This window comes from Agelaius phoeniceus, chromosome 30, assembly GCF_051311805.1.
Source record: "Agelaius phoeniceus isolate bAgePho1 chromosome 30, bAgePho1.hap1, whole genome shotgun sequence".
In the NCBI taxonomy this organism is placed as follows: Eukaryota; Metazoa; Chordata; class Aves; order Passeriformes; family Icteridae; genus Agelaius; species Agelaius phoeniceus.
The window spans coordinates 2,765,403-2,790,668 of record NC_135294.1 but is presented as its reverse complement, the minus strand read 5'-3'; the positions used below and the strand labels follow the sequence as shown (position 1 = coordinate 2,790,668).

Here is a 25,266-nt window from a genome sequence, read left to right as displayed (position 1 = left end):
CATGGGGATTTGATGCTGTTTTTTCTTTAGATAATTCTCAATTAATTTCATGGGAAGTTCAGCTTGAAAAATTCAGGAATTGCTCCAGAACTCAGTGGAATTACAGCAATTTATCAGTTTGGGACAAAGCAGTTCTGTGACATTTATAACTGCTAATTCAATTTCTCCCCAAAATTAAAGGAAAAAGTCATTTTTATGGAAGGCTTTTTATAGGAACCACCAGGAATTTTTGGGTTTTTAGCCCCAGGATGCAAATTTTGGGAGTGTAAGGGATTTAAAATTGTCCAGAAAGATTAAAAATTAAAGATTAATGCAGGATTTGAGTGATGGGAATGAAAAAACCAAATTCTTTTGGGAATGGGATGGGATGGGATGGGGATGGGATGGGATCCATGGGATGGGGATGGGGATGGGGATGGGGATGGGGATGGGGATGGGGATGGGGATGGGGATGGGGATGGGATGGGATGGGATGAGATGGGATGGGGATGGGGATGGGGATGGGATGGGATGGGGATGGGGATGGGGATGGGGATGGGGATGGGATGGGATGGGATGGGATCCATGGGATGGGATGGGATGGGATGGGGATGGGATGGGATGGGATGGGATGGGATGGGATGGGATGGGATGGGGATGGGGATGGGGATGGGGATGGGGATGGGGATGGGGATGGGATGGGATGGGGATGGATGGGATCCATGGGATGGGGATGGGGATGGGGATGGATGGGATCCATGGGATGGGGATGGGGATGGGATGGGATGGGATGGGATGGGATGGGGATGGGGATGGGGATGGGATGGGATGGGATGGGATGGGATGGGATGGGATGGGGATGGGGATGGGGATGGGGATGGGGATGGGGATGGGGATGGGGATGGGGATGGGGATGGGGATGGGGATGGGGATGGGGATGGGGATGGGGATGGGGATGGGATGGGATGGGATGGGGATGGATGGGATGGGATGGGATGGGGATGGGGATGGGGATGGGATGAGGTGGGGTGGGATGGGATGGGATGGGGATGGATGGGATGGGATGGGATGGGATAGGATGGGGATGGGATGGGATGGGGGATTCCAAAGGATGGGAAAGAAAGGAAAAGGTGTTAAATTAGCCCAGAGGGAAGGGGGAATTCCTGGATATTGCCCGGGAGGGAGGCAAGGCAAGGCTTACACTCTGGGGCACCTCGTAGGCGATCTGAGTGGAGACCCCGCCCATGTCCAGGATCCCCACGGTTCGCTTGCGGAAAATGGGATCGTGGTGCTCGCTGCCAGGGACCTCCACCACGGCCTCATCCTCTGGAAAAATGGGAAAAATCCATGGGAAATAGGTTAAAACCCCTGTGCTCACTGCCAGGGCCTCCACCACGGCCTCATCCTCTGGAAAAATGGGAAAAATCAATGGGAAAGAGGTTAAAACCCCTGTGCTCGCTGCCAGGGACCTCCACCACGGCCTCATCCTCTGGAAAAATGGGAAAAATCAATGGGAAAGAGGTGAAAACCCCTGTGCTCGCTGCCTGGGACCTGCACGTCCACCATAGCCTCATCCTCTGGGAAATACAGAGGGAAAAATCAATGGGATTCAGGGAAAAGTCCCTGGGTTTGGTGCCTGGGACCTGCACCTCCACCATGGCCTCATCCTCTGGGAAAAAATGGGAAAAATCCATGGGAAACTGGGAAAATCCCTGTGCTCACTGCCCAGGACCTGCACTTCCACCATGGCCTCATCCTCTGGGAAAATCGACGGGAAAGAGGGGAAAAATCAGTGGGATACAGGGAAAAATCCCTGTGCTTGCTGCCTGGGGCCTGCACCATGGCCTCATCCTCTGGAAAAATCAATGGGATACAGGAAAAAATCAGTGGATACAGGGAAAAATCCCTGTGCTTGCTGCCTGGGACCTGCACCACGGCCTCATCCTCTGGAAAAATGGGAAAAATCCATGGGAAATAGGTTAAAACCCCTGTGCTTGCTGCCCAGAACCTGCACATCCACCATGGCCTCATCCTCTGGGAAATACAGAGGGAAAAATCCATGGGATTCAGGGAAAAATCCCTGGGCTTGGTGCCTGGGACCTGCAGCTCCACCATGGCCTCATCATCTGGGAAAAATGGAAAAAATGGGAAAAGTCAATGGGATCCAGGGAAAAATCAATGGGACATAGGGAAAATCCCTGTGCTCACTGCCCAGGACCTGCACCTCCACCATGGCCTCATCATCTGGAAAAATGGGAAAAATCCATGGGAAATAGGTTAAAATCCCTGTGCTCGCTGCCTGGGGCCTGCACCATGGCCTCATCCTCTGGAAAAATCAATGGGATACAGGAAAAAATCAGTGGATACAGGGAAAAATCCCTGTGCTCACTGCCTGGGACCTGCACTTCCACCATGGCCTCATCCCCTGGGAAAAATGGAAAAAATGGGAAAAGTCAATGGGATCCAGGGAAAAATCAATGGGGAACTGGGAAAATCCCTGTGCTCACTGCCCAAAACCTGCACCTCCACTACTGCCTCATCCTCTGGGAAATACAGAGGGAAAGAGGGGAAAAATCAGTGGGATACAGGGAAAAATCCCTGTGCTTGCTGCCTGGGACCTCCACCACGGCCTCATCCTCTGGAAAAATGGGAAAAATCCATGGGAAATAGGTTAAAACCCCTGTGCTCGCTGCCCAGAACCTGCACGTCCACCATGGCCTCATCCTCTGGGAAATACAGAGGGAAAAATCAGTGGGATTCAGGGAAAAGTCCCTGGGCTTGGTGCCTGGGACCTGCACCTCCACCATGGCCTCATCCTCTGGGAAAAAATGGGAAAAGTCAATGGGAAAGAGGGAAAAATCAATGGAAAACAGGGAAAAATCAATGGGAAACTGGGAAAATCCCTGTGCTCACTGCCCAGGCCCTGCACTTCCACCATGGCCTCATCCTCTGGGAAAATCGATGGGAAAGAGGGGAAAAATCAGTGGGAAACAGGGAAAACTCCTGGGGATCCAGCCAGGGAGAGCCCCAAGGAGCTGCTGCTTGTGGCTGTTAAAGCTCCAGGAGGGAGTGGAGCCAACCCAAGCCAAGCCCTGCAGCAGCTGCCAACATCTGGCTGGAATTGCATCCCTGGAAGTGCAACTCCCATGGCTGGAACTGCATCCCAACATCTGGAAGTGCAACTCCCATGGCTGGAACTGCATCCCAACATCTGGAAATGCAACTCTCATGGCTGACATGGCATCCCAACATCTGGAAATGCAATTCCCATGGGTGGAAGTGCATCCCAACATCTGGAAATGCAACTCCTATGGCTGACATGGCACCCCAACATCTGGAAATGAAATTCCCATGGGTGGAATTGCATCCCAACATCTGGAAATGCAACTCCCATGGCTGACATGGCATCCCAACATCTGGAAATTCAATTCCCATGGGTGGAATTGCATCCCAACATCTGGAAATGCAACTCCCATGGCTGGAATTGCATCCCAACATCTGGAAGTGCAACTCCCATGGCTGGAATTGCATCCCCACATCTGGAAGTGCAACTCCCATGGTTGGAACTGCATCCCAACATCTGGAAATGCAATTCCCATGGCTGGAACTGCATCCCCACATCTGGAAGCGCAACTCCCATGGCTGGAATTGCATCCCAACATCTGGAAGTGCAACTCCCATGGTTGGAACTGCATCCCCACATCTGGAAATGCAACTCCTATGGCTGGAATTGCTTCCCAACATCTGGCTGGAATTGCATCCCAGCATCTGGAAGTGCAATTCCCATGGGTGGAACTGCTTCCCAACATCTGGAAGTGCAACTCCCATGGCTGGAATTGTATTCCAACATCTGGCTGGAATTGCTTCCCAACATCTGGAAATTCAATTCCCATGGCTGGAACTGCATCCCAACATCTGGCTGGAACTGCATCCCAACATCTGGAAATTCAATTCCCATGGCTGGAACTGCATCCCAACATCTGGAAATTCAATTCCCATGGCTGGAACTGGTTCCCAACATCTGGAAGTGCAACTCCCATGGCTGACATGGCATCCCCACATCTGGAAATTCAATTCCCATGGCTGGAATTGCTTCCCAACATCTGGCTGGATTGCTTGCCAACATCTGGAAATGCAACTCCCATGGCTGGAATTGTATTCCAACATCTGGCTGGAGTTGCTTCCCAACATCTGGAAGTGCAACTCCCATGGCTAGAACTGCATCCCAACATCTGGAAGTGCAACTCCCATGGCTGGAACTGCATCCCCACACCTGGAAATTCAATTTCCATGGGTGGAACTGCATCCCAACATCTGGAAGTGCAACTCCCATGGCTGACATGGCATCCCAAATCTGGCTGGAATTGCTTCCCAACATCTGGAAGTGCAACTCCCATGGCTGACATGGCATCCCCACATCTGGCTGGAACTGCATCCCCACATCTGGCTGGCAAACCATCCCCTGGAGCCCCAGCCCCCTCCGATCCTCACCATCGTCCGTGTGCTCAAATCTTCCAAGGACAAAGTTGATCCCAATCCATGCATAGACTCCTGCAGGAGGAAACAAAACAGCTCTGGAATTCCAGGAATAGCAGGAATTGCTGGATTATGAACTTGAAAGCAGATGGAAACATTTTCATTCCCTTTTTTCGGCTCTGTTATTGCTCATTTTTATTTTATAAATTTGTAGAAGTTGAATATTCCTGGGAAATCTTTCATGGTTGAGAATCATTCCTGGGAAATCGTTAATTCCATCAGGAATTCCTGATGATTTTCTCCTCTCCCAGGTCAATGCCATGACAAAATTCCTGGCTGAATGAATTAAAGACACTTTGATGTGTAAAATTCAGGAAAGAATTGAAGGAAATGAAATTTTAAAGGGATTTTAAGGCTCTGGTGATCACACCAAAATATCCCTGCTTCCCAAATCATCTCATCCTGCAAAGTTCCTTCCATCAGGAATGTTGGGATTTATCCTTGCCCACCCTCTAGAGGAAATGGCTTCAGTGCCATTAAATTCTCAGGGATAATCAGCAAAGATTTGGCCAATCAGGATTTGGAAAACCAATAAAAATACCCCAAATCATCCCTTGGAAATCCTAAATATTTTCTAGATCCAATTCCATTAATTTTTCAGGGAAAATCAGCAAAGATTTGGCCAATCAGGATTTGAAAAAGCAACAAAACCACCCCAAGTATTCCCTTGGAAATCCCAAATATTTTCCAGCAATAAAAATATCCCAAAGCATCCCTTGGAAAGCCTAAATATTTTCCAGATTCAGTCCCATTAGAAGAAATCCTAAATATTTTCCAGATTGAATTCCAGTAATTTTCAGGAAATCTTTGGCCCATCAGGAGCTCCAGAGGAACAAAGGAACATTCCAGAAGAACAAAGGAATATTCCAGAGGAACAAAGGAATATTCCTCTCTTGAGGAATAAAGGCTCTCAAACAAAGCAGGATTTGAAAAACCAAAAACCAATAAAAACACCCCAAATCATCCCTTGGAAATCCCAAATATTTTCCAGATTCAATTCCATTAGAGGAAATCCCAAATATTTTCCAGACTGAATTCCAGCAGATTTTCAGGGATAATCAGTAAAGATTTGGCCCATCAGGAGTTCCAGAAGAACAAAGGAACATTCCAGAAGAACAAAGGAATATTCCAGAGGAACAAAGGAATATTCTAGAAGAACAAAGGAATATTCCTCTCTTGAGGAATAAAGGCTCTCAAACAAAGCAGGATTCGAAAAAAAAACCAATAAAAATACCCCAAATAATCCCATGGAATTCCTAAATACTTTCCAGATCCAATTCCATTCCATTTTCAGGGATAATCAGCAGAGATTTGGCCCATCAGGGCCTCATCCCCACACTCCAGAGCTCCTGAGGAACAAAGGCTCTCAAGCAAAGCAGGATTTGAAAAAGCAACCAAAATTCCCTAAATCATCTCTTGGAAATGTCAAGTATTTTCCAGATTCAATTCCATTAGAGGAAATCCTAAATATTTTCCAGACTGAATTCCAGCAGATTTTCAGGGATAATCAGTAAAGATTTGGCCCATCAGGAGTTCCAGAAGAACAAAGGAACATTCCAGAAGAACAAAGGAATATTCTAGAGGAACAAAGGAATATTCCTCTCTTGAGGAATAAAGGCTCTCAAACAAAGCAGGATTTGAAAAAAAAACCAATAAAAATACCCCAAATAATCCCATGGAATTCCTAAATACTTTCCAGATCCAATTTCATTACATTTTCAGGGATAATCAGCAAAGATTTGGCCCATCAGGAGGCCAGAGGAACAAAGGAATATTCCAGAAGAACAAAGGAATATTCCAGAAGAACAAAGGAACATTGCAGAGGAACAAAGGAATATTCCTCTCCTGAAGAATAAAGGCTCTCAAGAAAAGCAGGATTTGAAAAACCAAAAACCAATAAAAATAGCCCAAATAATCCCTTGGATTTCCTAAATATTTTCTAGATTCAATTCCATTAAATTTTCAGGGATAATCAGAAAATATTTGGCCCATCAGAAGCTGCAGATCTCACACTCCAGATCTCCTGAGGAACAAAGGCTCTCAAGCCAAGCAGGATTTGAAAAACCAATTTAAAAATAGCCCAAATCATCCCTTGGCAATCCCAGGTATTTCCCAGACACTTTCCCAAGGCCCACCTACCTTCCTGCTTGCCAGAAATCACCTCAGCATGGGAGTCAGAGAAGAGGAAATCGAAGTGCACGGGGATGTCGGTGAGCAGATCCTCCAGGATGGCTTTCTGCTGGCTGCAAAATTCCCCAAAAAAGCCTTAAACCAGTCCCAAAAATCCTGGAGCTGTTCCACCTGGAAATCTCCTTTATCCAGCCACTCATGGAGCACAGAGGTAGGAGAGGAAATCATGGAGGAATTCCATGTTTCTCCCAGTACCTGGCTTGATTTTTGTTACCACCTTTTCCTGTTGCTGTCCCATGGAAAATCCTCTCCCTCCTGCCCCATTTGTGACTTAAACTCCTGCAAACCAACCCCAAAACACCCTGGAGTTGTTCCACACTCACAGCATGGAAATGTCCTTTATCCAGACCCTTTGGAGTGCAGGAAACAAAGTCAGGAGAGGAAATCATGGAGAAATTCCATGTTTCTCCCAGTACCTGGCTTGATTTTCGTTACCACCTTTTCCTCTTCCTGTCCCATGGACAAACCTCTCCCTCCTGCCCCATTTCAGATTTGAGCTGTAGAAATATCCCAGCAAACCAATCCCAAAGAAACCTGAAGTTTTTCCACCCTCACAACATGGAAATATCCTTTATCCAGCCCCTTTGCAGTGCAGGAAGCAGAGACAGGAGAGGAAATCATGGAGAAATTCCATGTTTCTCCCAGTACCTGGTTTGATCATTGTTACCACCTTTTCCTGCTGCTGTCCCATGGAAAATCCTCTCCCTCCTGCCCCATTCCAGACTTCACCTCCCTGCAAACCAATCCCAAAGAAACCTGGAGCTGTTCCATGCTGGAAATCTCCTTTATCCAGCCACTCATGGAGCACAGAGTTAGGAGAGGAAATCATGGAGGAATTCCCACGTGGAGCTGACTTTTCCCAGTGCCTGGACTGATTCTCATCCTGGCCCATGAATCCTCTCCCTCCTGCCCCATTCCAGACTTAAACTCACTGTAAACCAAATCCCAAAACACCCTAGAGTTCTTCCACACTCATAACATGGAAATATCCTTTATCCAGACCCTTTGCAGTGCAGGAAGCACAGTCAGGAGAGGAAATCATGGAGAAATTCCATGTTTCTCCCAGTACCTGGCTTGATTTTCATCACAAGGAGTTTCCTGCCTCTTTCCCATGGAAAATCCTTTCCCTCCTGCCCCATTTGTGACTTAAACTCCTGCAAACTAATCCCAAAACACCCTGGAGTTGTTCCACACTCACAACAGGGAAATGTCCTTTATCCAGACCCTTTGGAGTGCAGGAAGCAAAGTTAGGAGGGGAAATCATGGAGGAATTCCATGTTTCTCCCAGTACCTGGCTTGATTTTCGTTACCACCTTTTCCTGTTCCTGTCCCATGGACAAACCTCTCCCTCCTGCCCCATTTCAGATTTGAGCTCTACAAATATCCCTGCAAACCAACCCCAAAGAAACCTGGAGTTGTTCCACATTCAGAACATGGAAATATCCTTTATCCAGCCATGTTGCAGTGCAGGAAGCAGAGTTAGGAGAGGAAATCATGGAAAACTTCCATGTTTTTCCCAGTACCTGGCTTGATTTTCATCATAAAGAGTTTCCTGCTGCTGTCCCATGGAAAATCCTCTCTCTCCTACCCCATTCCAGATTTGAGCTCCAGAAAACTCCCTACAAACCAATCCCAAAGATACCTTGAACTCTTCCACCCTCACACCATGGAAATATCCTTTATCCAGCCATGTTGCAGTGCAGGAAGCAGAGTCAGGAGAGGAAATCATGGAGGAATTCCATGTTTCTCCCAGTACCTGGCTTGATTTTCATCACCACCTTTTCCTGTTGCTGTCCCATGGAAAATCCTCTCCCTCCTGCCCCATTCCAGACTTAAACTCCTGCAAACCAATCCCAAAAACCCTGGAGCTGTTCCACACTCACAACATGGAAATATCCTTTATGCAGCCCCTTTGCAGTGCAGGAAGCAGAGTCAGGAGAGGAAATCATGGAGGAATTCCATGTTTCTCCCAGTACCTGGCTTGATTTTTGTTACCACCTTTTCCTGCTGCTGTCCCATGGAAAATCCTCTCCCTCCTGCCCCATTTGTGATTTAAACTCCTGCAAACCAATCCCAAAACACCCTGGAGTTGTTCCACACTCACAATATGGAAATATCCTTTATCCAGACACTTTGGAGTGCAGGAAGCAAAGTCAGGAGAGGAAATCATGGAGGAATTCCATGTTTTTCCCAGTACCTGGCTTGATTTTCATCACAATGAGTTTCCTGTTGCTGTCCCATGGAAAATCCTCTCCCTCCTGCCCCATTCCAAATTTCACCTCCCTGCAAACCAATCCCAAAGAAACCTGGAGCTGTTCCATGCTGGAAATCTCCTTTATCCAGCCACTCATGGAGCACAGAGTTAGGAGAGGAAATCATGGAGGAATTCCCAGGTGGAGCTGACTTTTCCCAGTACCTGGCTTGATTTTCATCACCACCTTTTCCTGTTGCTGTCCCATGGAAAATCCTCTCCCTCCTGCCCCATTTGTGACTTAAACTCCTGCAAACCAATCCCAAAACACCCTAAAGTTCTTCCACACTCACAATATGGAAATATCCTTTATCCAGACCCTTTGGAGTGCAGGAAGCAAAGTCAGGAGAGGAAATCATGGAGGAATTCCCTGTTTCTCCCAGTACCTGGCTTGATTTTCGTTACCACCTTTTCCTCTTCCTGTCCCATGGACAAACCTCTCCCTCCTGCCCCATTTCAGATTTGAGCTGTAGAAATATCCCAGCAAACCAATCCCAAAGAAACCTGAAGTTTTTCCACCCTCACAACATGGAAATATCCCTTATCCAGCCCCTTTGCAGTGCAGGAAGCAGAGACAGGAGAGGAAATCATGGAGAAATTCCATGTTTCTCCCAGTACCTGGTTTGATTTTCATCACCACCTTTTCCTGTTGCTGTCCCATGGAAAATCTTCTCCCTCCTGCCCCATTTGTGACTTAAACTCCTGCAAACCAATCCCAAAACACCCTGGAGTTGTTCCACACTCACAACATGGAAATGTCCTTTCTGCAGCCGCTCTGCAGTGCAGGAAGCAGAGCTGGGATTCAGCTGGAACTCCCAACCACCAAGCAGGACTCACCTCTCGGGCAGGATCCTCATGCCTGCAGTGCACAGGATGTACAGAGGGGTCTCCTTGTGCTTGGAGCGGGGCACGTGCTGGGCAGCGAAGCTCAGCAGGGGCGAGATGTAATCGCTGACCTTGTCCGGAGAGCCGGCAAACTCGGCAATGCCTGCGGAAACACAACGGGGAGAGGAGCAGCTGCAGCTGCAGCATTGCCTGGGCAAGGCTGAGCAGAGCTTGGGGGGGGCCCTGATGAAGGCAGGAATGATGAATCTGAATCCACGTTCTCAGAAGGCTGATTCAGTATTATATTTATCATATTCTATTCGATTCTATCATACGACATGATATGACATGATATGACATGATATGACATGATATGACATGATATCATATTATACTATATTATACAATATTATATTATACTACATTACATTATATCATATGACATGATATGACATTATATTACATTATATTACATTATATTATATCATATCATATGACATGATATGACATGATATGACATGATATTACATTATATCATATACTATTATATCATATTACATTACATTATATTGCATTATATTACCTTACATTACATTCTATTACATTCTATTACATTATATTACATTATATTATATTATATTATATCATATCATATGACATGATATGACATGATATGACATTATATTACATTATATCATATAATATTATATCATATCATATTACATTACATTATATCATATCATATCATATTATATTATATCCCATTATATTATATCCCACTATGTATTATATCATATATCATATCATATTATATTATTAGAATATAATAATATATACTAAATTATTATATTATTAGAATATAATAAACTATGCTAAAGAATATTATACTATTCATATATGATATAGCATATATAGTGTACTATTATATAAAATATAATAAATATATTATATAAATAGTATACATTCATACTATATACAGAAAGGATACTTACAGAATGCTAAAAATATAAGAAATAATATATATTATATTATATTATATTATATTATATTATATTATATTATATTATATTATATTATATTATATCATATCATTAGAATGCTATACTAAACTATACTAAAGAATAGTATACTATTCATATATGATATAGTATATATAGCATACAATTATATAGAATATGATAAATATATTATATAAATAGTATACTATTCATACTATATACAGAAAGGATACTTACAGAATGCTAAAAATATAATAAGAAATATTATATTATATTATATTATATTATATTATATTATATTATATTATATTATATTATATTATATTATATTATATCCCATTATATCCCATTATATCCCATTATATCCCATTATATCCCATTATATCATATCATATATATCATATCATATTATATTATTAGAAGGCTATACTAAACTATACTAAAGAATAGTATACTATTCATATATGATATAGCATATATAGTGTACTATTATATAAAATATAATAAATATATTATATAAATAGTATACTATTCATACTGTGTACAGAAAAGATACTTACAGAATGCTAAAAATATAATAAGAAATAATACATTACATTATATTATATCCCATTATATTATATCATATAATATATATCATATCATATTATATTATTAGAAGGCTATACTAAACTATACTAAAGAATATTATACTATTCATATATGATATAGCATATATAGTGTACTATTATATAAAATATAATAAATATATTATATAAATAGTATACTATTCATACTATGTACAGAAAGGATACTTACAGAATGCTAAAAATATAATAAGAAATAATATATATTATTTTATATTATATTATATTATATTATATTATATTATATTATATTATATTATATTATATTATTGCATATTATATTATATTATATTATTGCATATTATATTATTGCATATTATATTATTGCATATTATATTATTGCATATTATATTATTGCATATTATTGCATATTATATTATATTATTGCATATCATATCATATCATTAGAATGCTATACTAAACTATACTAAAGAATAGTATACTATTCATATACGATATAGTATATATAGCATACTATTATATAGAATATGATAAATATATTATATAAATAGTATACTATTCATACTATGTACAGAAAGGATACTTACAGAATGCTAAAAATATAATAATATATTATATTATATTATATTATATTATATTATATTATATTATATTATATTATATTATATTATATCATATCATATCATATTATATTATTAGAAGGCTATACTAAACTATACTAGAGAATAGTATTCTATTCATATATGATATAGTATATATAGCATACTGTTATATAAAATATAATAAAATATATTATATAAATAGTATACTATTCATACTATATACAGAAAGGATACTTACAGAATGCTAAAAATATAAGAAATATTATATTATATTATATTCCATTATATTATATCCCATTATATTATATTATATTATATCCCATTATATTATATCCCATTATATTATATCATATAATATATATCATATCATATTATATCATTAGAATGCTATACTAAACTATACTAAAGAATAGTATACTATTCATATATGATATAGCATATATAGTGTACTATTATATAAAATATAATAAATATATTATATAAATAGTATACTATTCATACTATGTACAGAAAAGATACTTACAGAATGCTAAAAATATAATAAGAAATAATATAGTATAATATAATAGAGAATGTTACACTAACCTATACTAAAGAATAGTATACTATTAATATATTATATTATATATATAGTATACTATTATATTTTTATATATATATAACACATATTTTTTATATATATATATATATGTATGTATATGTATGTGTGTATATATATATATATATATATATATATATATATATAATTATACATAGTATACTCTTCAGACTATATCTGAACGCCACCTTTTCTTGTCCCATGGACAAACCTCTCCCTTCTGCCCCATTTCAGATTTGAGCTGTAGAAATATCCCTGCAAACCAATCCCAAAGAAACTTGAAATTCTTTCACACTCACAGCATGGAAATATCCTTTATGCAGCCACTTTGGAGTGCAGGAAGCACAGTCAAGAGAGGAAATCATGGAGAAATTCCATATTTCTCCCAGTATCTGGTTTGATTTTCTTTACAATGAGTTTCCTGCTGCTGTACCATGGAAAATCCTCTCTCTCCTGCCCCATTCCAGATTTGAGCTCCAGAAATCTCCCTACAAACCAATCCCAAAGATACCTTGAACTCTTCCACCCTCACAGCATGGAAATATCCTTTATCCAGCCATGTTGCAGTGCAGGAAGCAGAGTCAGGAGAGGAAATCATGGCGGAATTCCATGTTTCTCTCAATACCTGGCTTGATTTTCATCACAAGGAGTTTCCAGCTGCTGCCCCATGGAAAATCCTCTCCCTCCTGCCCCATTCCAGACTTCACCTCCCTGCAAACCAATCCCAAAGAAACCTGGAGCTGTTCCATGCTGGAAATCTCCTTTATCCAGCCACTCATGGAGTACAGAGTTAGGAGAGGAAATCATGGCGGAATTCCATGTTTCTCCCAGTACCTGGTTTGATTTTCATCACCACAGGTTTCCTGGAGCTGTCCCTCATTTGCTGCATGTCCAGCAGGCCGGGGGACAGCACCTGCCTTATCCATGGAAAATCCTCTCCTTCCTGCCTATTTCAAACTTTAAGCTCCACAAAACCCCCTGCAAACCAATCCCAAAGAAACCTGGAGTTGTTCCACACTCACAACAGGGAAATATCCTTTATCCCTTTATCCAGCCCCTTTGGAGTGCAGGAAGCAGAGTTAGGAGAGGAAATCATGGAGGAATTCCCACATGGAGCTGACTTTTCCCAGTACCTGGATTGATTTTCATCACCATGGGTTTCCAGCTGCTGTCCCATGGACAAACCTCTCCCTCCTGCCCCATTCCAGACTTAAACTCCTGCAAACCAATCCCAAAGAAACCTGGAGCTGTTCCACACTCAAAACATGGAAATATCCCTTATCCAGCTACTTTGTAGCGCAGGAATCCAAGTTAGGAGAGAAAACCATGGAGAAATGCCAGGTTTGTGGCCATACCTGGTTTGATTTTCATCACCACGGGTTTCCTGGAGCTGTCCCTCATCTGCTGGATGTCCAGCAGGTCCTTGGGGTTGCCGTTGTGCCGGGGCCAGCAGTACACGAAGACGCGGGAGCCGCTGCTGCCGCAGTCCACCACGATGCCGTAGCTCAGGTTGGGGTTCCCGGTGTCCGTGGCCTCCGTGTCCCTCACCCTGGCCAGGTACCTGGGAAAATGGGGATTGCTGCAGGGAATTGCTGCAGGGAATTGCTGCAGGGAATTGCCCTTCCTATGTGTCAGAACCCAGGACATTGCTCTGGCTGCCCTGGCTGATTCCTGTCGCAGACATCTTTCATGAAAAATCCTTTCTTGGGATTTTTCCCTGTGAGAAGCTGCAGTTTCAGCAACCAAAGGTAACGATGGTTATCTGCTGCTGTGGAATGCAACACAGACCTGTGACTGGTGTCCTGTGGGTGTTTGGATTTCCTGGCCACTCATGTCTCATGCTCTGAGACACAGATCTTTGTTTTTCATTCTTTTCTATTCTTAGCTTAGCCAGCTTCTGAAGAAACCTTTTCCTTTCTATTTCTTTTTAGTATAGTCTTAATGTAACTGTCCTAGGGTGACGTTATGATGCTTGTATCCCCATTCATGTGTTCTGTTAATGCTGGATATTGTGTTCTGTACCTTTAAGACTGGCTCTGAAGAGGGAAAGTTTTGTTTTGGTTTTCTTATCAGCCTGGCGGGACACAGAGACTGCAGCTTTTGCCTTTTCTGATTTTGCTTTTTGCTTTGCTCTCTCACTCTTGCTTGCTTCGCTTCTGCTTGCTTTTGCTCTTTAGCTAGTTTAGCTAAACTGTCCAATTTCTTCCTGGACTGTTTCTCCTTTCCTTTTTCTGATCATTTTGAACCTGCTCCAGACTGGGACCTGGGAAACACCGAGAGTTTGCACCTTGTGGCCTGCAGCAGCTGGCCCAGCTCTGGAGGGACTGAGAAGAGAGTGAGCACCCCCCCAAGAGAGACTTTCTGAATTTGTCATCTTTTTCAGAGCGGTGTCACCTGGTATTGCTCATTTTGTGTGCTGGGGGTGCTGTGCTTGTTAAATAAACAGGTTCTTTCCACTCCTCTCTGAGGAATCCTTCCTGAACCAGCTGGGGGAAGGGGCTGTGTGGGTTTGCTTACTGGAGGGGCCCTAATTTGGAAATTCCCCTCCAAATTTGCCCTAAACCACGACAGTAACATATATCATAAAATAATAAATCAAGCCTTCTGATCATGGAGTCAACATTCTCGTCTCTTCTTCATCCTGAAAACCCCTGTGACCATGGTCACAGATTCCAGACCCTGGCAGGGGCTCAGAGACCTTGGCACAGAGTCACAAACACCTGTGCCTCTGATTTTAGCCCATGGAAACAATTCCCAACTTTGTGTGAGGATTTACAAGCCACAAGAGTTTGAGTAGAATGACAGTGAATTTATCACAGGGTGAAAAAGTGGAATTTTGGGGATTTAGAATGGGGGTTCAAGAGGCAAGATGGAGGAAACTGGGCGTGTCCTGTCCTTCTCCTTCTTCTCCTTCATCCTCTGCTGTGATGGTGCCACTTTTGGATTGGTTTAGGGTAGAGACAGACTGTCTAACACAGGTGATAGGTATTGGAAAATTAAAATAAATAAAGTACACACAGTTTTTAGTATAAAAAGCCCCAAGGGGACCACCCCAAGGGCAGGAACTGTGCCACAACCCAACCTGCTGGACAGATCTCAGCAGGTCAGAGGAAGAATGGAATAGATAAGAGAAAATAAACAACCCTGAGAATGAGAGCCAAGCCCCTGTGGAAGCTCCTGTCCCAGGTCCAGCTGGACTTGCTGTGGATCAGGAGCAGAGCAGCGTTTCTCCTTTCCTCAAAAGCTCCATTTCATTCTTTTCCATGGAATTCTTTCCCTTTTTTCCAGGGAATTCTTTCCCTCTTTTCCCATGGAATCCCCTCTCTTTCACCTCTGCAATCTCCCATCCTGGGCTCGGCCACACTCGCTGCAGATCAGGAGCCAGGACACCTGTGACTGTTCCCCCTTTCCTCCAGGCTCCACTCCCTCTTTTCCCATTGAATTCTTTCCTCCATTCCCCCAGGCTCCACTTCCTGTTTTCCATTGAAATCTTTCCCTCTTTTCCAGGGAATTCTTTCCCTCTTTTCCCATGGAATTCCCCCCCTCTCACCTGTGGAATCTCCCATCCTGGGCTCGGCCACACTCACTGCAGATCAGGAGCCAGGACACCTGTGACTGCTCCCCCTTTCCTCCAGGCTCCACTCCCTCTTTTCCCATGGAATTCCCTCCCCTCACCTGTGGAATCTCCCATCCCACCCTCAGCTGTACTTGCTGAGTACAGGAATCAGGACCAGGGAGCAGAGCAGCATTTCCCCTTTCCCCCAAAGCTCCATTTCCCTGTTTTCATGGATTCCCTCCCCTCTCACCTCTGGAATCTCCCATTCCAGGCTCAGTACTTCCAGCAGATCAGGAGCAGAGAGACCTGTTAGTGTTTAGTGTTTCCCCTTTCCCCCAGGCTCCATTCCCTGTTTTCATGGATTCCCTCCCCTCTCACCTCTGGAATTTCCCTTCCCAGGCACGGTGCTTGCCACAGATCAGGAGCCAGGACACCTGAGACTGTTCCCCCTTTCCCCCAGGCTCCATTCCCTGTTTCCCATGGAATTCCCTCCCCTCACCTGTGGAATCCCCCACCCCAGGCTTGGTACTTCCTGTGGATCAGGAGCAGAGAAGCCTTTCCCCATTCCCTGTTTCCCATGGAATTCTGTGCCCTCTCACCTCTGGAATTTCCCGTGTCCTGGGCGCGGTGCTGGCCACGGATCAGGAGCAGGGAGCAGAGCAGCATTTCCCCTTTTCCTGTTTGCCATGGAAACATTCCCTGCTTCCCATGGAATTCTCTCCCTCTCACCTCTGGAATCTCCTGGTGCCTGCCGCGGATCAGGAGCAGAGCAGCATTTCCCCTTTCCCCCAGCTCCATTCCCTCCATTCCCATGGAATTCTCTCCCTCTCACCTGTGGAATTTCCCGTCCCAGGTGCGGATCAGGAGCAGAGCAGCATTTCCCCTTTCCCCCAGGCTCCATTCCCTCCATTCCCATGGAATTCTCCCCCCCTCACCACTGGAATTTCCTGTCTCAGGTGCGGATCAAGAGCAGAGCAGCATTTCCCCATTCCCATGGATTCCCTCCTCTCTCACCTGTGGAATTTCCCATCCCAGGTGCGGATCAGGAGCAGAGCAGCATTTCCCCTTTCCCCCAGCTCCATTCCCTCCATTCCCATGGAATTCTCTCCCCCTCACCTCTGGAATTTCCTGTCTCAGGTACAGATCAGGAGCAGAGCAGCATTTCCCCTTTCCCCCAGGCTCCATCCCCTCCATTCCCATGGATTCCCTCCGCTCTCACCTCTGGAATTTCCTGTCCCAGGTGCGAATCAGGAGCAGAGCAGCATTTCCCCTTTCCCCCAGGCTCCATTCCCTCCATTCCCATGGAATTCTCTCCCCCTCACCTGTGGAATTTCCTGGCTCAGGTGCGGATCAAGAGCAGAGCAGCATTTCCCCATTCCCATGGAATTCTCCCCCCCTCACCTCTGGAATTTCCCATCGAGGTGCCTGCCCCGGACCAGCAGCAGGGAGCAGAGCAGCATTTCCCCATTCCCATGGAATTCTCCGCCCCTCACCTCTGGAATTTCCCGTCGCGGTGCCTGCCCCGGACCAGCAGCAGGGAGCAGAGCAGCAGCGCCGCCGCCGCCGCGGCCGCCCCCAGCAGCAGCAGCTGCCGCAGGGACGCGTTCAGGATGCGGGGACACCCCACGGGGGAGAGGCTGAAGTGCCACGAGGCCGGGAGCAGGCAGGAGATGCTGATCCTGCAATGCCAAGGGAGAAACGAGCGGATTGAGGGATGGATTTGGGGCTAAACGCACCTGGAAAATTCCTGCCTGGAGGGTGTGGATGGGCTGGGATGGAATTCCCACTCCTGCCCCATCCCTGGGAGTGGCCTGGGCTGAGGAGGATGGAAAGATCCCATGGGATTTGCTGGGTTTGGGGCTACAGCTCCTTTTTATCTCCTGGCTTTCTTTCAAAGTCTCAGGAAAATTAGAGCCAGGAAGGAGGGAAAAGCCTGGCTTGGGATTCAGGGAATGGAAATCTGGGGATGATCCTGGAGAAATCTGGGAGGACCTCAGGGCAGTTCCCCAGGGCCTGAAGGGGCTCCAGGGAGAGGGACCTGAGACAAAGGATGGAGGGATGGGACACAGGGAATGGCTCCCACTGCCAGAGGGCAGAGATGGATGGGATATTGGGAAGGAATTCCTGGCTGGGAGGGTGGGGAGGGGCTGGGATGGAATTCCCAGAGCAGCTGGGGCTGCCCCTGGATCCCTGGCAGTGCCCAAGGCCAGGCTGGAGCCCCCTGGGACATGGGAGGTGTCCCTGCCATGGCAGGGGTGGGATGATCCTGAAGGCCCCTTCCAACCCAACCCAACCCAACCCACTGCAGGGTTTTGCTGTGGATTGAGAGGACTCAGGACACCATTCCCATGCTGGAATTCCTGATTAGGTTCCCTGTTCCTTCCCTCCAAAGCCTTTCCAGTTTATCCCACAGTTCCTCTGGGATCCTTACCTGCCCATTTTGGGATGGGGCAGCAGCAGGAGCTGTGGAGCCTCAGCCGGTGACCTCGGAGGGACCAGGAACATCCGAGCTCCCCTGGGCCATCCCTGCTCTGCTCCTGAGGGAAAACCAAGGCAGCTAATTCCCTGCAGAGCCTGGGGAGATCCCTGAGGGAGCTGATTCCCTGAGGGAGCTGATTCCTTGTTCAGCTCAGGGAGATCCTTGAGGAAACACCCTGGGATGGGATCCTTCCCTTCCCTTTCCCAGGTAAGGAATGCAGGAATCCAAAGGAAAACAGGGATCCAGAGGGGATGGAAGCACTGAATCCCCTCGGGCACGGTGGGGAGGGTCTGGGGTGGGATTCCCAGAGGAATTCCCAGAGGAATCCCTGGATCCTGGCAGTGCCCCAGGCCGGGCAGGCAGGGCTGGAGCAGCCCGGGACAGCGGGAGGTGCCGGGCTTGGGGCTGGATGGGATTTCAGGTCCTATTTCAGGTCCTTCCCACCCAAAGCATCCCGGGATCCCGGGACCCCTGCCAGGATCAAACACCAGCAAAACTCCAAAAGAGCCAAGGAAATGAGGGAATTCCAGCCCAGGGACGCAGCCGGGGCTGTCCCTCCTTCCCCGGCCCGAGGGGAGATCCCGACCCAGGCGCCACCAGGGAGCGGAGCCGGGGCCGGGCGGCCGGAGGGGACAGCGAACAGCGGGATGGGGAATAACGGGATGGGGAATAACGGGGTGAGGGAACGGGGTGAGGGAACAACGGGACGGAGGAATAACGGGATGAGGGAAAGGGATGAGGGAAACGGGATGGAGGCAAGGACGAGGACGGGACGGGGAAGGGACTCGGAGCGGAAGGAGCTGGTGCAGCTCCCCTCGGCCGCCACCATCCCGCAGGGCTCGGCTCGGCTCCCCCCGAACCCCGCGGCGATCCCGCTCCTATTCCCATTCCCGGTCCCGATCCCGGTCCCATTCCCGTTACTGGTCCCATTCTCATTCCCATTCCCGGTCGTGTTCCCGGTCCCATTCCCGTCCCGGTCCCGGTCCTGTTCCCGATCCCGATCCCGATCCCGTTCCCGATCCCATTCCCATTCCCGTTCCCGTTCCCGATCCCGTTCCCATTCCCGGTCCCATTCCCAGTGTTTCGCCCCCTCTCTCTCTCCCCCGCAACTTCACCTCCCGGGCCGCCCCATGGCAACCGGCCCCACGCCACTTCCGGGTGCGCCGCCGGACGTGACGTAGAGCGCGCTGACGTCACGGCGGGGCCGAGAAGGGATTCCCCGGGGGCGTGGCTTTGGGGGCGTGGCCATTGAGGAGGGGGCGTGGCCAGGAGGAGCCGGGTGCGCTCCGGTAAAACCGGCCAAAAATCGCTATAAAAACACCGTTAACGGCAGAAATAGGAATTTGTGGCTACAAATATGCCAAAATTGAGAAGTATATAAAGTTCGTAGCTATAACTGTGTCAATATTTTGAAATATATAAAATGTATAGCTAAAAATGTGTCAATATTTTGAAATATATTAAATTCATAGCTATAACTGTGTCAATATTTTGAAATATATAAACTTCATAGCTATAACTGGGTCAATATTTTGAAATATATAAAATCTATAACTAAAATGTGTTATATTTTTAAATATATAAAATTTATACTTAGACATGTGTCAATATTTTGAAATACATTAAATTTATAGCTATAAATGTGTTACTATTTTGAAATATATAAAATTTATCCTTATAAATGTGCCAATATTTTGAAATATGTTAAATTTATAGCGTTAAAAGTGGCAATGTTTTGAAATAAACTTATATGTGTGTCAATATTTTGGAATAAATTCAATTGATAGCTATCACTATGTAAATATTTTGAGTTATATTATTATATATATCCAATGGTTGTAGCAGCTGTAATAAATATCTCAATATTTATGATCGAAAGAATAAATACATTAATTAAAAAAAAAAAACAAAACAACAAGAAAGGGGAGGAAATTCTACGGGGAGGAGGGGAATTCTCCTGCGTTTTGCCACTGAGCGGCAGCACCGCCTGTGCCCACTCCAGGAGAAATGGAAAAGTTTCTCCTGGCCAGGATGAGGTGGAAAAAACAGGAATAAAGTCAGGGATTTGCAGGGGAAGCGGGGCTGGGGGTGGAATCCATCCCAGGAGGGGCTGGAGAGGAGGGGATTTGTGGTGGGAAATTATCCCGGGGGAGGGAAGGGAATGAGGGAGGGGAAAAAGGAATAAGGAAAGGGGGAGTGAAAAGGGAATGGAATAAGAGAAAGGGAAAGGAAAAAGGGAAGGAATAAGGAAAGGAGAAAGGAGAAAAGGAAGGAATAAGGGAAAGGAAAAAGAAGGAATAAGGAAAGGGGAAAGGAGAAAATGAAGGAATAAGGGAAAGGAAAAAGAAGGAATAAGGAAAGGGGAAAGGAAAGTTGAAAAGAGAAAGGAAAGGGGAATTGAATAAGGAAAAGAAAAGGGAAGGGGAAAGGAAAAAGAGAAGAAAAAAAAGAGGAATGGAATAAGGAAAGGAACAAGGAAATGGAAAGGAAAGGTGAAGAGAGAAAGGGAGGGAAAGGAATAAAGAAAGGAAAAAGAAAAGGAATAAGGAAAGGCGAAAGGAATAAGGAAAAGGGAAGGGGGAAGGAAAAAGAAAGGGGAACAGAATAAGGAAAGGAAAAAGGAAAGGGGAAAAGAAAGGTGAAGAGAGAAAGGGGAAAGGAATAACGAAAGGAAAAAGAAAAGGAAAAAGGAAAGGGGAAAGGAAAAAGTGAATGAGAAAAGAGAAATGGAAGGAATAAGGAAAAGAAAAAAGGAAGGGGAAAGGAATAAGGAAAGGAGAAATGAAAGTTGAAAAGAGAAGGGAAAGGGGAAAGGAATAAGGAAAAGGGGAGGGAAAAGGAAAAAGGGAAAGGAATAAGGAAAGGGAAGGGGAAAAGAAAAAGGAAAAGGGAAAGGAATAAGGAAAGGAAAAGGGAAGGGGAAAAGAAAAAGGAAAGGGGAAAGGAATAAGGAAAGAAAAAGGGAAGGGGAAAAGGAAAAGGGAAAGGAATAAGGAGAGGAGAAATGCAAGGAATAAGGAAAAGAGAAGGGAAGGGAAAAGGAAAAAGAAAGGGGAACAGAATAAGGAAAGGAAAAATGAAAGGAATAAGGAGAGGAGAAATGCAAGGAATAAGGAAAAGAGAAGGACTAGGGAAGGGAAAGGGAAGGAATGGCTGGAGCGCGGTGAGGGTTCCTCAGCCCCGGCCTGGCAGGGGGAGTTTGCCGAGGGCCCAGCCCGGCTCGGGGCCAGGAGGGGCAGCGCGGGCCCACCCGGGCCGGGAACGCCGGGGTGAGGGAGCAGCGTTCGGGGTTTCTGCGAGGGGAATCAGCCCTGGGACACGGCCCGGGCACCGCTGTGCCCTCGAGGGCCCCGTGTCCCTACCGGGGCCGCTGCACCCTGCGGGGAGCAGGGACGGGAGCGGCCGGGGTGGGCGGAACAGGGGAAGGGTCCCCTGTTAACAACAGGTCAGAAACTGCTGTAAAATAGCTGACTGATTGTCGCCCTGATTTTTTAAGATTTACTAAGCCTTCTGATGTTTATATTCTTGTAACAAACTTTCTCACACGCTTTCTGTAAATAACTCATTGTTTTGCATTCTTTTCTGGAGGAGGAGGAGAAATGTGATGGGCTGTTGGTTTGTGCAATGTCATTGGAGAGGTGGCACTGTCACCCTCCAATCCACTGTCACTTTTGGAAATCTATAAATGTTGGAGTCAGATAATAATAAAGAAAAATAAAACTTCCCTTTTTTCTTCACCTGGAGAGCAGCTGTGTGTGCTTGTGTTCTTTTGTGTCTTATGGCGACATCAGCTCGTTAAGCACGTGCTGTTAGTTTGGTTATTCTATTGTAAAAGGGGTTAAAAGGGGAGTTGTAAGGAATATGGTGCTCAAGGTACCATGACACACCTCAGGGTGGTCACCAATTGTGGTGTTGTGGGTCCCAGGTGAGGTGAGAGATGAGAAATGACTCCAAGTTCTCAGAAGGCTGATATATTATATTAATTATATTATATTATATTAATTATATTATATTAATTATATTATATTATATTATATTAATTATATTATATTAATTATATTATATTATATTATATTATATTATATTATATTATATTATATTATATTATATTATATTATATTATATTATATTATATTATATTATCATGATATACTAAAACTATACTAAAGAAAGAGAAAGGAGACACCAGAAGGCTTGACAAGAATGATAATAAAAACTTGTGACTGACCAGAGAGTCCAACACAGCTGGGCTGGGATTAGTCATTAATTAAAAACAATTCACATGGAGCCAATCAAAGATGCACCAGTTGGTAAACGATCTTCAGACCACATTCCAAGCAATCAGATAATTATTGCTTACATTTCGTTTCTGAGGCTTCTCAGCTTCTCAAGAGAAAAATCCTGGCAAAGGGATTTTTCATAAAATATCACAGTGACACCTCAGTAAAGTGCAGCACCCCCAAGGGAAATGAGCCAGCCTGGACAGAGCTGTCATGGCCAATCAAGGCCTAAAACTTTCATGCAAATGAAGGATCCAAACAGAAACCAATCCAGAGGGACAAAAAACAGGATAAAATGGGGCTCCTGACCCACAGAATTTGTGCTGCTCCATCTGGGACATTGGGGCCATCGCTGCTGAGAGCCCCAGCGCCGGCGCTGCAGCGTCCTCGAGGGAACGCTCCTGTCCCTGTCCCATTCCCAACCCCATTCCCATCCCCATTACCATTCCCCTTCTTATTCCCATCCCCATTCCCAACCCCATTTCCATTTCCCTTCTTATTCCCACCCCCATTCCCATTCTCATTCCCATGCTCATTCTTATCCCCATTCTCATTCCCATCCCTATCCCCATTCCCATTCCCCTTCTCATTCCCATGCCCATTCTTATCCCCATTCCCATCCCCATTCCCACTCCCACAGGCCCCCTTGCTTTAGGCCTTTCTTTTTCTTTAGTAACAGGAGCCTGCTCTCGTTTTTATCATCTCCCAGTGGGATTTTCCTCCCAGGTTTCAGCATTTATTCATTTAAATATTCCCGTTTCAAAGCTCCCGGAGCTGCACTGGCTTTGGGGTGAGTAAAGGGGATTTTTTTCTCTGCTTGTGTTGTGGCAGAAGGCTCAGAATGCATCAGTCCTCATTCCAGGACTGATTGTTTTTAATCCCATTTTAAACAGGTTTATTTGCCCTGAAGTGGTGAAACCCATCAGAGTTAACCAATTTGACCCAGGCCATGGAAGGGGTCAGGCCAGAGCAGGATCCTGGAATGGTTTGGGTTGGAAGGAGCTTAAATCCCATCCTGTTCCAACCCCGACACCTCCCACTGTCCCAGGCTGCTCCAAGCTCTGTCCAGCCCGGCCTTGGGCACTGCCAGGGATCCAGGGGCAGCCACAGCTCCCTGGGAATTCCATCCCAGCCCCTCACCCCTCCCAACCAGGAATTCCCAAAATCCCATCCATCCCTGCCCTCTGGCAGTGGAAGCCATTCCCTGGCTCCTGTCCCTCCAGGCCCTCCTGCCCAGCACATTCCCAGTGTCCAGGGCTGCTCCTGCACACCTGCAGAGGGATGGGGAGACAAAATCCTGGAATGTGTCCCATCCCTCCATCCTTTATCCCAAGTCCCTCTCCAGCTCTCCTGGAGCCCTTTTAGGCTCCGGGGAACTGCCTTGAAATCTCTCCAGACCTTTCCCTTTCCTTCCCTTCCCTTCCCTTCCCTTCCCTTCCCTTCCCTTCCCTTCATCCCAAGCCAGGCTTTTCCCCTCCTTTCTGCCTCTAATTTTGCTGATTTCTGGAAATGAAGCCAGGACAAGCCCAGGAGCTCCAGCACTGAGGGCTCCTCTCTGCCCGGTGCCACCAGTCCCTCCCAGAATCACCTCCAGCTGCGCCCTCCCATTGTTCCCCCAGGGCTCCAAACCAGAAAGGCGAGTTGGGAAAAAAAAACCCCAAACAACAACTTTAGTGCAGGAAATAATCCCAAAGCAGCTTTAATTACACGCGGCGGGCTCTGCCTCTCCCTGCGCCCGCCCAGGGAGGGGGAATTGGGTCAGGTAATGTGAGCACTGCAGGAAATTCGGAAATTCCGGGAGTCACACCTTGAACTTGGAGGGGCTGAGCTCCCTGCCGGGCTCTGCTGGAGCTCCAGCGCTGCCCTTTTCCATCCTAGGATGGTTTGGGGCTGGAAAAAACCCCCAGAGAACCACCAGAGCTTGGCTCTTTCTGGTTTCTTTCTTGCGAGTGACGCTGTGGTGACGCTACACAAAATCCCGGCGGTGAAACCGATCCCTGGGTGACTCAGGCAGAAAGGAGAAAGTTCAGGAATGTGGTTAAAGCTGGGAACGATCCTGCTCTGCCTACACGCCCCAATTGTTTCATTCTGATGGGCTCCAGCACTTCTGGGGGCAAAGAACCCCATGAATCCCTACCTGAGCTTGTAGCAGAGCAGGAATTCCTGTTTTCCGTGATTTCCCAGCCCTGATCCCAACAGCAGCACCTCAAATGCTTTAATGCCTACCCTGAGCTTGTGGCAGAGCTGGAATTCCTGTTTTCCATGATTTCCCAGCCCTGATCCCAACACCTCAAGTGTATTAATCCTTATCCTGAGCTTGTAGCAGAGCAGGAATTCCTGTTTTCCACGATTTCCCAGCCCTGATCCCAACAGCAGCACCTCAAG

The 25,266-nt window shown here is 45.6% G+C and overlaps 1 protein-coding gene across 4 annotated transcripts in view; it reads right to left on the bottom strand.

Annotated features, from left to right (window-relative positions):
- The window catches only part of ENTPD4 (ectonucleoside triphosphate diphosphohydrolase 4), a 37,767-nt gene extending 17,954 nt beyond the window's left edge, over positions 1–19,813 (bottom strand). Inside the window, exons 1-8 of one of the 4 annotated variants that reach the window (XM_054650534.2) lie at positions 19,717–19,813; positions 18,554–18,659; positions 17,616–17,801; positions 13,922–14,127; positions 9,794–9,944; positions 6,655–6,758; positions 4,471–4,530; positions 1,181–1,305 (exon numbers count right to left, since the gene is read on the bottom strand). In XM_054650534.2, coding sequence (XP_054506509.1) covers positions 1,181–1,305; positions 4,471–4,530; positions 6,655–6,758; positions 9,794–9,944; positions 13,922–14,127; positions 17,616–17,801; positions 18,554–18,627 — 906 coding nt within the window. In that variant the 5' untranslated portion in view covers positions 18,628–18,659; positions 19,717–19,813. Of the gene's footprint in view, positions 1–1,180; positions 1,306–4,470; positions 4,531–6,654; positions 6,759–9,793; positions 9,945–13,921; positions 14,128–16,721; positions 16,878–17,523; positions 17,802–18,553; positions 18,660–19,716 lie in introns of those variants that run through there. The other 3 variants (XM_077191643.1, XM_054650537.2, XM_054650536.2) reach the window with 3 other exon arrangements.
- Positions 19,814–25,266: the final 5,453 nt, after the last annotated feature.